Source organism: Telmatherina bonti, assembly GCF_933228915.1.
Source record: "Telmatherina bonti genome assembly, chromosome: 18".
Lineage (NCBI taxonomy): Eukaryota > Metazoa > Chordata > Actinopteri > Atheriniformes > Telmatherinidae > Telmatherina > Telmatherina bonti.
The window spans coordinates 25,803,422-25,816,404 of record NC_136616.1 but is presented as its reverse complement, the minus strand read 5'-3'; the positions used below and the strand labels follow the sequence as shown (position 1 = coordinate 25,816,404).

Below are 12,983 nucleotides of genomic sequence, written 5' to 3'. Positions count from 1 at the left end.
GAACTCAACAGTACTGTTATTAACTGCATTATAGAACACCACAAAAAATCTTTTTCTAAGCGTAATTAGCCTGTGTCATGCTCGGATGTTTGGAGCTCTTTAAATACTGCCGCTAACCTCGTGCTGCCATGCCCTGCCCTGTGATTGGCTGAAAGTGGAGAGGGGCGTGCCCGGCTGCTTTACGTAACAGAGACGGATGAAAGCTTATAAGAGAGGGAGAGATTAAGGAGAAGGCAGGCGCGGTAACAGGCTTGTGTATCTGCGAGACAAGCGGTGCCAGCTGCTAGCTGAGTTAGCCACAGTAGACAGATAGCAACTAGCTTCAGAGTGCTAGCTCCTTTACAACATATGAGGGACTGAGCAGAAGAGGCAGAGTGTGTGTGTTTGTGTGAGTGTCAATGCTTTAAGCGTCCGCTCGGCCGTCCCGAAGTGACTCCTTGTGTTTGTGTGTTCGTCTGTGTGTGTGCACGTGAGTGTGTGTGTAATATACATATATATTATATGTATATATGTATATACATACATAAAAGCCCACCTGTCTGTTTCTCTCTTCCTCTTCCACCCAGCAGCGTGGCTGTATATGAGAGAGTGGTTAGCAGGCAAAGAAGCAACACATATAAACACTCTTGATTGTCGACTGTTTACACTCGGTGTCCGGTTTCTGGGCAGTGGATTCACGTTTCTTACAGATACCAACAAATCACCAGCATGTGAGTACTAACCTGTAAGACTGTGTAGAAATGAATGAAATGCGTGAATGAATTGGTTGCATTTGACAGATAAACCATTCCTCTAGTGTAGCTGGAAGGCTAAGCAAGTTGCATGTGTCTGGCTGTAAACGTGGTAACTTGTTACTACACAGTTGTTAACCAGGGGTATTTGCAACCCACATGTCTGATTGCGCCACAAAAACGTCCCTTAAAAGTGTAGACTTCTTTTTTTCATGCAGCCATTTGTTATTGTAATAGTATTTATGAATGCTAATGTTCTTTTTAAAAGTTATTTACTAGATTATTACATATGTTAAGGCCTGTCCAAACTCTTGAGCAAAACGTGCACAAAAAACCCCAACTTCTTGCTTGATTTTCAAGCTAAGAGAACTGTTATCACTTTAATCACCATAGCTAGTAAAGCAACCCGGTCTACTTGCTCTAACACACCAGAACTTGCAGACTGCTTAAGATGCTTATTTTCATGTGAGTCACACATGAAATGAAGTTAATCCAGGAAGTTAATGCAGCTTTTTGCTCCCACACTGATTCTAAATTCACTCAGTCAGAGAAAAAATATGCGTGTTCACCTTTCAACATGTGCAATTTTTTTGCTCTTTTCAGAATTGTTTCAATGTTTGTTTATCCTTAAATACCCTTTACTCTGTGTCACAACAGAGATACTGTACATGCTGAACAGCTGTCCCATCCCAGAGCTCAGAGCAACCCAGTGGGAGCTGTGCTGTGATCTTGCCAAGCATGGTTACTTTGATAAATCTGAAGCAGAACTTGCTGTATATACTCTAAAAGCTCTGGAGCAGTTGTATAAAGTCTTGAAAGCAACTGTTTGTGTGTCTGATGGACAAGTGTTGTTCACTCACTATAAAAAGTAGACAAGCATGCTCACCGAGTCGGGGAAATAAAGTCACACAAATGTTCTGAGTTTGCAACACAATTTTACAAAACAAAACAGAAGAAATTTTTTGGGAAAAAATTGTAGCAATGTAACACTTTGACTGACAGAACAAAATGTTTGACAAGTTAAATTCATGGAGAAGATAAAAATTAGATAAATGTAAGTCAGTGATAAATGTAGCATATAAGAAATTGAAACGAGACTCCAAAACCTTGTCTTAACCTTGCTGTGAATAAAGCAGAGGAAGGTGAGTTTACTGATAACAAACCTACATAGGAGGAGGCAGAAATTACTCAGGTGTGCAAGCTGTAGGCAGCAAGGGGCCAATATCACAAGCTGTTGGGATTATTATGTTAAATGTATAAATAAGTAACAATATATTGCATGTTGTCATGTGATCTTCTTTGCTTTTTATTATGCAATTACACAGATTAAATTTCCAAAAGCAAAGTGTCATTAATGTTTGTCATGCCATGTATTTAGAAAACCATGAAAGTCCTGCTTGCTGCTTCTACATATAGCCAGAAAATGTGGTCTGAGATTGGAAAACTCCTGCTTGTACATGCTCAAGTACAATAAAATTGGCCAATGAGTGCTATGCATGCTCCAAAGTAATATATCTTTTGCATCATTTTATTAAAAGAGTAAACTGTAAGAGTATAAAAGTGCATCAGAGTTCCAAACAAAGTTGCTTTCATTCACATATATTTTTAGAAGTTGTGACTGAAAAGCTGCCAAGTTACACTACAAGTCAAATACACAACACATAACACTCAGCTGACAATGACTTACTATGCTTGATTTTACCAAACATATTTTTTCTTACCAAAAATGTAGTTGAACAATAGGTTGAAGCTAAGGTTTATTTTCACCTGTACAATTCATAACATAAGCCAGAATATCAGTAATGCAAAGAGAAAAAACATAAGACTCAGTCTAAACTGTTATTCTTAATCATTTCACTTATCAGTTATTTTACATCACAACCCTTGATTATTTGACCTTTTATATGCCTTTTATAGCTTAAAGGGGTCCTATTATGGTATTTCAAGTTTTCTGAGCTTTCTACAGTGTTACAGTGTTGAATCCTCATCAGACATGTGAACGACACTGTTTTTTATCACCTAAACGCACGTTTCAGTGTGAGTTTGAGTTCCAGCACTCTCTCCGTTCGGTTTCCATGGCAATGAAAAACGCGTCGTTTTAGAGAGTTTTTTCTACTTGGAAATCCTTGTGACGTCCCGGGGGATAAGGTTCGGTGATTGGTTACCTTCTACTGGTTAACAAGGACATGTACAAATACATCAGGCGGGTGGAAAACGTCGGCTAAAGTTATTTCCAACGATGGCTGGTGAGTTTAGGCTGATCTGACAGCCTACGGAGAGGATCGGTCTGAAGTAAATAAAGCGATTTGTGACAATAACTCCATCAATCCCAGCCCTTCTGGTCTCAGAAATAAAAATAAATTAGCCTGAAATGCACATAATAGTTCCATTTTAAAATATATTTACACAATTTCCAATATCATCAAGTCAATTCTATGATAAAACTATCAAATACTAAAAACATCTGTCTTTACCATCAGTTCTCACTGCTCTTATTGCTGTCAGTTTCAAAGGTGCACTAAAAATGGCCACAAGGTGCATAGTGTTGTATTGAATTCTTTGCACATGGTCCTGCAAACGATGAGGGATGCTTCTCAGTTTGGTTATTGCAGTTTGCGCTGCAAGATCTAGTGCCCCAACTTTACATTAGGCCACATTTCCATGCTTTCTGCATATTGACTGGGGTTATACTATTTAAGTTATGAAAGAAGAGGTTGTTTCATGTTCTAGTGTTCATCAAGTAACAAAGTTGGCACACTGCATTAATGTGTTTACATCTTTTTCTGACTGAGTCTACATTGTATGGGGCCTTTTTTGTAAAATACTTTGACACTTTGGAATGATGATGTGAGCTCACCCCAGCCAACTTTCATGCCTGACGTTTGGCTATACTGTTTCTGCTTGGCTTCCTCTCCCAGAGAGCTGGCAGGCTACTATCCAGCATTCAAAGCTGACAAAGGCTAACAATATTTTATAGAGCGCCAATTTAACCCGATAAGATGTTTTTTTGTTCTCTCATTCACAAGGACACTCTTACTGTGTGCATGTTTACTCTATATACAGTACATCAGGGGTGTCCAAAGTCAGTCCTTCAGGGTCACTCTCCTACAGATTTTCAATGTGTCGCTGTTCTGCACACCTGGCATCCATTAAGTAGATCCAAGAGCTTATGAAGTTCTTCACATTGACGAGCTTATGAAGTTCTTCACATTGACTGAATAATTTGAGTCAGGTGTGTTGGAGAAGGGATACATTGAAAACCTGCAGGATTGTGGCCCTTGAGCTGGACACTCCTGATATACAGTATGAAGCACTGGTGAGGTCACTGGGAGTGGAATGAGGTTAAGTGTATTGCTCAAGGGCACTTTAAAAAGAGGTCACAACAAAGGTAAAAAAATCAAACCAGCAACCTTCCACTTGGAAGGCGATCACTGTACCAGCAGAGCCATAGCATGACTACCCGCCATGATACACCGACAGATGGAAATCTCTACGTGAGACCGTTAGTTATTAAGTTTGACATATATTTTGTTTGTTGTCATTTGTTCATTCAGACAATACTGAGATACGATTTTTCTTTGGTTCGTATCACACAGCTCTGTTTTGTATATCTGCTCCCCCTTTGTTACAGTCACTCTTTATAGTATTTGAAAGGATTTGCTAGACCGGCGTGGGGAACCCTGGTCCGCAAGGGCCGGAAACCTGCAGGTTTTCCATGTGTCCCTGGTCCAGCACACCTTATTCAAATCAAATGGATCCAACAACTTATCAAGAGCTGCACTGTGATTCATTCATCTGAATCTGGTGTGTTGGAACAGGCATCTCCCTTTTCTGGTTATAGAGTAGAGGTTTTCACAAAACTTTTCTGCTTGCAAGGAAATCCAAGTTTGTGACTCAGAGAAATGGCTGAACTTACAATAATGAAGAATTGTTGAGTATATCCTAAAGAGGAGCTTGTAGCAGCAGGAGGGTGAAGCATCTTGTTGACACAGCTGCTGAAGTGGCTAACTCTGAGTGACGTTAAAAGTCAAGATCGTTGTATTTCAGTGCATCACAAAAATGATTATACTTTGTTTAATAATCATATAACCAATGATTTATTTGGCCTTTTAGAGCTGTTAGAGGATAATAACCCAATACAGGACTTCCTCTCCCAGACAGCTTTTTAATTCTAATCTTATTGAGTCGACACAAGCCAGTTTTTAGTTCAGTCACGTGTATTTTTTTCCATTGGCATTATTTTTGTAACCATGTTGTGTCTGTTTGAGATGGTAGTATGTAGCTGTAGATGTCCTACATCATGTTGAAACTCCTCATTGCCTTACTGTTCTAAGACAGCATATCCCAAATCATAATAAATCTTGCAGCCTAAACATTTACGGTTTAGGCTGCAAGAATCTCAGCGCTTTTACGGGAACGTATCAGGATGCAAAGTGACTGATATGTGCTATTGGAAGGTCATGAAGGTGTTTTGACTAAAGTTGTGTAGTTCAGAGGGCATCAAGACCGTCACTCTAATAAAGGACTGAAATTTTCAGAAATGACTTCAGTTTTAAGTGAAGTAACTAAGCAGTTACTCTCATAAGAAAGATTTGTGTACAACATAATCTCACTTCCAGCACATCACAAACTGATGGCTGTTCAGGAGCACCACAGTTTGAAGCTATGGGGACACACTTTGTGAATGTCTTAAAGCGGATAGTAATAAACTGGCTGTTTGGATCTTTCTTGTTGAGTGCTTTTAACAGTAAATAAAATCATTACTTCAATGCTGGAGTGGTAGTGGAGGATTACAACTCAGAAAAGGCTTCAGGAGTGAATCTGGACTTGTTGCTCCAAACAGTCTGAATGGTACTTTTCACATTTGATGCACAGCACATGGCATCTATTTCTTCCTGAAGAAACCCTAAACACTGGGGTGATCACAGGACACATTTTCACAAAGAATTTGTCCTTTCCAAATGCCTCAGAGTTCAGTGGTAAAGGTTTTTTAAAAAGTCTTCTCTTATTCACGTGGCTATTCAGGAATTGTAGTTATTGGTGCAGTGCTTTCTGAGTGGTGTCCACTTAAGGCTTGTGCTCAGGCTCTTTTCTCACTGAAATGCCTTCAGGTTCATCAAATTGCACTGAATGAGGCACAGTTTTTTAAGCATAAAGTTCATGTCTATTGCTGGAAACACACCATGCTTTAGAAGAAGATGCTTACTGTTCTGCTGTATCTGAAACGTCCAATCACTGTCACAATGTCCTGACCTGATGAGCATTGATGGATCTAGTGTTTGCTCCTGATGGCAGAGTGGCTTCAGCTGGTTTTCAGTTCCAGATGCAGCTTCTACAATCCTAGCTCCAGTGTGGTTTAATGATATACTATAACAAGAAAAACTGAAGAATTTTGTTTTTTCAAGATTTTGATGGATTTTCTTGTTGACAAATTAGACGACTTTTGTCAATTTTTGTTTCTTAGAGAGTCATTCTCTCTTGTGTGCAACTTAAAGCTGAGGTAGGTAATCTTGCTCAGACACATTTTTTTTTTACTCTGGGTGAAGTGGTTCCTCTTCCTGATAGTAGTCTATACATTTTGTAATCATGAAAAAAAAGAAATGTAGTTAGACCCCTCAGTTTACCGTAAGTCTGTAAAAACTTTGACCAATCCAAACATTTGGACCAAAATGGAGTTGTTCATTTTTTATATTTCGTAAGCTTCTTCTCCAGCTTCCTCCTGCAGTGCATACCTCATAGCCACATCCTGCATATAAATAGTGGTGAAATAAGTAGTGAAGAAGAAACACTGAAGGCAAACATGGCTGAGAAAATGCAGGAAGGATTTCCCCGACCCGGCTTGTTTTATTTGCCGCCTCCCGCTAAACAGCCGAGAAAGAGAAAATCTTTGGTGAGAAAAAAATAGTGAATAAAAAAGCCTTGGATCACGCAAGGAGCAAAACCAGAGGGGGAGGAGCCAAGACAGGGTGTCACTTTCAAATCTTGCTAGCTCCCCAACATTACCTACCCCAGCTTCAAATGTCAAATCATGAGTCACCTGTTGACATTCATCAAAACATTGTCTACGGTTACATGATGTTTTTTAATTTGGAAATAATTATTCGGAATTAAATAATTTGAATTTAACGTATTCTCCTACGAGTTTAGATGAAAATAATAATTCCAAATGGAGGTTTACATAAAACGCATCCCCACTTAATTCCTCTTTAGAGCGGCGGGTTTGGAAGTGTTCTGAATGGACAAAGGGTGCACGTGGCATATGACGTATACCAGAAATAAACAAAGTTCGCTTCCTGCTTCTTGTCTTTTCAGTCGTAACTTGTAAAAACTAAATAGCAAGCACCAGTTTCGCCGCTGTTTTTATTATAAATTTGAAGTAGCAGCTCAATACGAGCATACTACTTCACTTATTGCAGCAACTGAGAAGGAGGAGAAAGATAGACCACCGAGCACAGGAGGTAAAACAACGTGTTTCATTGGGACAGGACAAGGTAACGGACATGCTCAGAACGACCGGAATTAACTTAGAGCGGAATTAAGGTTTACATGACAGAGGAATTAAATAGTTCAAAATTTAAAATGCAAATAAACCAACCACTTACATCGAAATGAAGTTTAATTCTGAATAAAAATTTGCATTAGGAATTAAGTGTTTACATGGTCTTTTTTTTTTTTTTTTTTTTGTTTAAAGCGGAATTAACTTTTATTCTGAATTAAACAGGAATTAAACTCCCCTGTAAACATAGTAAATGTTGCAGCCTATTGTCCTCTTAGCTAGTTGGGGTTTTGAGCTACACTAAAGGATTGATGGTGTAGAGAGTTTGTACCTTTGCAGATGTTTTCAGTTCGGGTGTAAGTTTTGTTTACACAGAGGTCTAGATGGTGACTCGTCCGGCCAGTTTGTTGTTGTTGGCTGAATTTGTTGCACGCATAAACAACATACCTCCTCTGTATAGTATAGTATAGTATAGTATAGTATAGCATAGCATAGCATAGCATAGCATAGCATAGCATAGTATAGTTTAGTATAGTGAAAGGAACAACCTCTCAAATTCCTTGCAGGTGTGTGTTTATGAGTTTATAACAGTGGAGGAATCGGCCTTGAGTGTTCATGCTGTCAAGTATTGTACTTTTTCTTAGCTAGTTTGTACGTCATTTTTTGCTAATTTGTCCAAATGAATTAAATATCGATTTCAACCTGCAAACCATCTTCATGGATTTGTCAACAACTCCAAGCTGAGACACTATAATTTCCATGTACCTTCCTGTGTGTTCTGCCCCTCTGGAGGATGTGCAAAAGTAAAAACTATTCTCCTACGGTGACATCATTGACTTCTAGGATGAATGATGAAAGATGCGTTGTGAAACATGAAAAGGTAAATTGTCTGTTATTGCACAATTGCTGGCAGATAGCCAAGTGCATGCGTTTACCCAGCGATTAGCCAATTAGGGCGAAGTTGAAGCAATGAGCAGGTTATGTGTGTCTGTGTGTCACAACGTTGATCTGTGAGAACTTTGATCTTTGTGAGGTTAATGTGTGAACTGTGAGTCCCTGTCGGTCTTTCATGTCATCCAGAACACAAAGGTTGTCCCCAGTAAGCTTTAACTTTAAACACAGACATGTCTGGAGCGTGCAGCTTCACAATAGTGATTTGAGGGAGAGCTGTGCTCATGCTTCTTGTCGTTTTGTGGGTTTTTTAGAGACTCACTGAGAAAAAGAAGGTCATGGAGTGCAATTGGAGACAAAAAAAGTCATAATTTATTTCAGTAGCATTTGGATGAGTCCTGTGGAGAGTTGGGATGTGTCACAGTCCCATGACAGTACTCTAAGGTGTTAAATAATGTTGCATGTTAGTGTTACAGATTATGGAGACCCAGCCAGACCCCTTGACAGAAATGTGTGTTCCGCGATGTGCCAAAAACTACCAATATATAATGATTACTGCAGTTCTGAGTTGACTATAAATCTTACAGCACTTTCTTGCTACCGTCCAGCTGAAATGGGAAAGTCTTAAGAAAGTAACCATGAAGGCCTTGCAAATGGTTCAGACTGTTCTGAGTCAAATGGACAACTCCAGCCAGCTTTCTGTCCTCCTGCCTTGTTGTCAGGGAAGCACGGGGAGTCGTAAGGCTCCCATTAATAAAAGAAATGTGACTCAGAGAAATTGGTTCTTTAACATCTTTAGTATCATGCAAGAACAGAATAGATAACATGCTTGAAGTGAAACTTCCTCATGTCTGAAATAAGAATAGCCATGCAATCTCACTCATTTTCATGGAGTCAGCAAGGGGCAAAGGTCACATTCCTGTGTCCTAGTTGGGATTTTTAAAGGCCTTTTAAAAGAGTGTGTGGTGTTTTTTCTAAAAGGCTCCAGCTTTTTGCCTTGCATTGCCTGTAGAGTTTCATAGTCATTAAATAGGATATGTAGTTGTCAGTTATGTTTGCTTTATCTATGCATGCCTATTTTTGTTTGTTAGATACTGTATAACTATGATTTACCTTTTGCATCTTTGAAATCAATACACTTCAGTTCAGTTCAGTTCAGTTCAATTCAAACAATAGAAGAGTTTAACAATGAGTTTAAACAAGGTTTTAATCCAGTACCCAATGCCTTCTAGGTAAGAGCAGACATGAGCTCAGAGAAAGGATATAAAAAGTTTTAATAGACTCAGAACATTAAGACGAGTATACACCAGATAGGTGTCAAGACCTCGTTTCTTCTTTAAAAGATCCTGGAAAGAAGGGCCTTAATATCTATCTGGGCTAACTTGTCATGTATTATATTGATGTATGTATTATTATATATTATAGGCTTGCTGTGTATATTGGCATCACATTTCTCTAAAATGTGTACTTGTTGAAGCAATAATAAATATGAAAAGAAAATGATTTCATATATTTGTTGACCTACCTTATGAATTTCTATGTGAATAGCCGCATAAACATTATAATTAATAAAGTTAGAGCTGCTCATATATTTATGCTTATATCAATAGTTAATTGGTGGAACTTTAGTGCTGTGAGTCCACATATGTCTTCTTCATCAATCTGAGGATCATTTAAAGGGGTGCTATTATTGTATTTCAAGTTCTCTGAGCTTTCTACAGTGTTACAGTGTTGAATCCTCATCAGACATGTGAACGACACCGTTTTTTATCACCTGAACGCATGTTTGAGTTTGAGTTCCATCACTCTCTCCGTTCGGTTTCCATGGCGATGAAAAACGTGTAGTTTTAGAGAATTTTTTCTACTTTGAAATCCTTGTGACGTCCCGGGGGATAAGGTTCGGTGATTGGTTACCTTCTATTGGTTAACAAGGGCATGTACGAATACATCAGGTGGGTGGAAAACGTGGGATAAAGTTATTTCCAACGATGGCTGGTGAGTTTACCAAAGAGAGACATCCTGCTGCATTCGTTGCTGTGGGTTGCTGTTTTCCACTTCGTTTTCAGGGTCTGATTCAGGTTCCAACATGTAGGGCTGTATGCTATGTGTTGACATTGTATTTTTTTTTTTTTTCATTGAGTTCATATTCGCCTAATCCTTCTGTTTATTAGATGTTACAATGACGGCGAAAGCAGGTGCGGTGCGCGCTCCCGATGTAGTGCAGTGGCGGGAGGCGGGGCTTAATGCGGAAGAGTCTCAATCCACTCGTTTTGCCCACAGGCTGATCTGACAGCCTACGGAGAGGGCCGGTCTTAAGTAAATAAAGCGATTTGTGACAATAACTCGATCAATCCCAGCCCTTCTGGTCTCAGAAATAAAAATAAATTAGCCTGAAATGCACATAATAGTTCCACTTTAATTAAAAATGATTACACAGCTGCATAAGTTTTATTCTCAGTTGTCTGTGAAGGTGTCAAGCACTACATCAGAGCCAGAAACTGTAAGAAGATGCTATTTGTCTTCCGTCGGCTGTCGTGACAAACTAAATGCTCAGTGGCCGATCTGGCATATCGAGGACTGATCTGATCTACTCATTAAAGACAACAAGATGCTCATGTAGTCAACCGGGTGCTCAACCCTTTTATTCATTCCCCCCAGCAACATACATCTTCACCCAAGGTTCCTGCTCATGTATTCCCTCTAACACTACAGTAAATACCTGAGCTATACATTTGTTTAGAAAAACATGAACTGATCCCTTAAAGAGTGCTGAGTCTCTAGTGTTTATCAGATTCAGATCAACAATGTGATGTTCCACCACTAAAACCAAAATCCTGCTCAAATTGCATGGCTACAGCTGGAGCGTTTCATCATTACATTCCTCTCATACTACCACATCTTTCATAGCATTTCCTGATTGCATTTTGGCAATGCAACTCTCCCTCCTTGTGAGAATTATATTGGCACATGTATCTGTTTGTGTGGGGAGACAAAAGGAAAGGAAGGAAGAAGGTTGTCATTTATTCTCCGGAGCTGTTACAATGAGGAAGAGGACACCATCAGTTCAGGACAAACGTTCAGCAGTGAGAAACAAGTGGAGAGAAAAGGATGACCTTTGTTGTAATTCTTATCTTGTTCGCAGCGACCTGACCTTGAATGGTGAAGAGGGAGTGAAATGTTCGTTTCAAACACTGATTGTAATGTTATAATAAAAATGTGGAGTTTACCAGAAAAGATAATTCATTGTGGTGAATAAACTTGAGAGGTGTTTAAGGCACAACTGGGGCACAGAATGTATATAAATAGGAAAAAAGAAGCGAGGAAGAGGGCCACAGTTATAAGGTATCTGACATCATCATCATCTTCCAGAGACATGTTTTATAAAAATTAGTGTACGGTCACCAAATCAGTTGTTATTTACAACAAATCTGCATTTGGTTGCTGAACCACTACTGTGCATAATTTCAGATCAGGATGCTTTTTTTCTGCAACCTCCCAGATGTCACCGGGTTTTGAAAGATCAAAGAGAATTGTAGATGTCAGATGTCATGTTAAATAAGCTGTCATTAGTGCTGCAGTGCTGCTTTCTGATTACATTTTGATGTTTTCTTCATGCTACAGTCTAGATGATGTTTTAATGATTAATGTTTCAACTAAATATTTAAAGATAGTGAAATAATGGGGAGTACTGATCTTGCACAGTTTGTTGAAAATGTCCATTAAATTCAAATGTGACACTAAGAGCAATTCTGAAGCTTCAGGTTACATGTCTTAAGGTTGTTAACGTGCTGAAATCAATTAAAGCATATTGAACTGATCAAATGAAAATGAAAGGGTGCCTAAGCTGTTGCAAATGAAAAGTAAAATGTTCCAGTTTTTGCAGTGCAAGAACAGATAAGACTAATTTTTAACGTCTGCTGGTCTGGTCTGCTGTTTCTTCCCTGCTGCTCTCAGGCCTTGGGAAACTGTATCTCTTACACAGTGTGTCACTGTTGCTTTTGTGTAGAAACAGCGTATTGTTACAGCTTGAGTTTCCACTTCATGCTGTTGTCGGACAGTTTCAGTGCACACATTCAGATAAAATGCACTCATTAGGTATTCTTTTTAGGTCCTCGTTTGTGACATGCACAATAACATTAATAGTTTCTCATTTAGCCAGTCCGAATCAAAAGGAGTAATACTCTTTGCCATTTATGTCTAAACACAATCCCGTTGTATGCATGTTTCAGTGTGAAGGGAAAGACAGAAACTATCACATTTATTGATTTATCTATTTATTTATTTATAAAAGTGTTCATTCTCTGTAAAGCTGGTACGTTCATTGTCTGCAGTTCCGCGCTTTGACCACATGGTGGCAGCAACAGACTGTCAGTAAAGTGCAGACTTGTTGTCATTAGACCAGAAGAAGACCCCTTTATTTCTGAGGTCTTCTGCGTCTTGAACTGGTCACACCAGTCAACCCGCTGTGAATGAGCCACTCGTCAACCATTTAAGGTATCTACAGAACAAAATGCATCTTTATGAAAATGGCAGCGGGTTACCTTCTGTGTTTATTGTCCACATATAGCACTCACGTGGTGGGCATTTTTTTCCATTCCAATTTATGCAAAATACCTCTAGTGTCTTGTCACTGTGTGGTTCCTCCTGCAAATTTCCCTCATTTAAAAGAATTATGACTTCATTTTTTTTATTGTATTTCCTGGTGTTAGGCTTTTAGGGGAGATTCACATTGATTGTGTCTGTAGCTTCTTTAGTTACAGCTTTGGTTTGCTCTGATTTGGCAGGAAAAACCGCAGAAATCACACCTGAAGCTCATTGTTTTTAATTAGATGCACTTGCAGCTGTAAACGGAGCAGCCGCTGATT

General features: G+C 39.1%; 1 protein-coding gene across 2 annotated transcripts in view; it reads left to right on the top strand.

Annotated features, from left to right (window-relative positions):
• Positions 1-261: 261 nt before the first annotated feature.
• Positions 262-12,983, top strand: part of pcxb (pyruvate carboxylase b) — a 320,178-nt gene continuing 307,456 nt past the window's right edge. The window contains exons 1-2 of one of the 2 annotated variants that reach the window (XM_079257650.1): positions 262-388; positions 567-710. In XM_079257650.1, coding sequence (XP_079113776.1) covers positions 709-710 — 2 coding nt within the window. In that variant the 5' untranslated portion in view covers positions 262-388; positions 567-708. Of the gene's footprint in view, positions 711-12,983 lie in introns of both variants that reach the window. The other variant, XM_079257649.1, reaches the window with a different exon arrangement.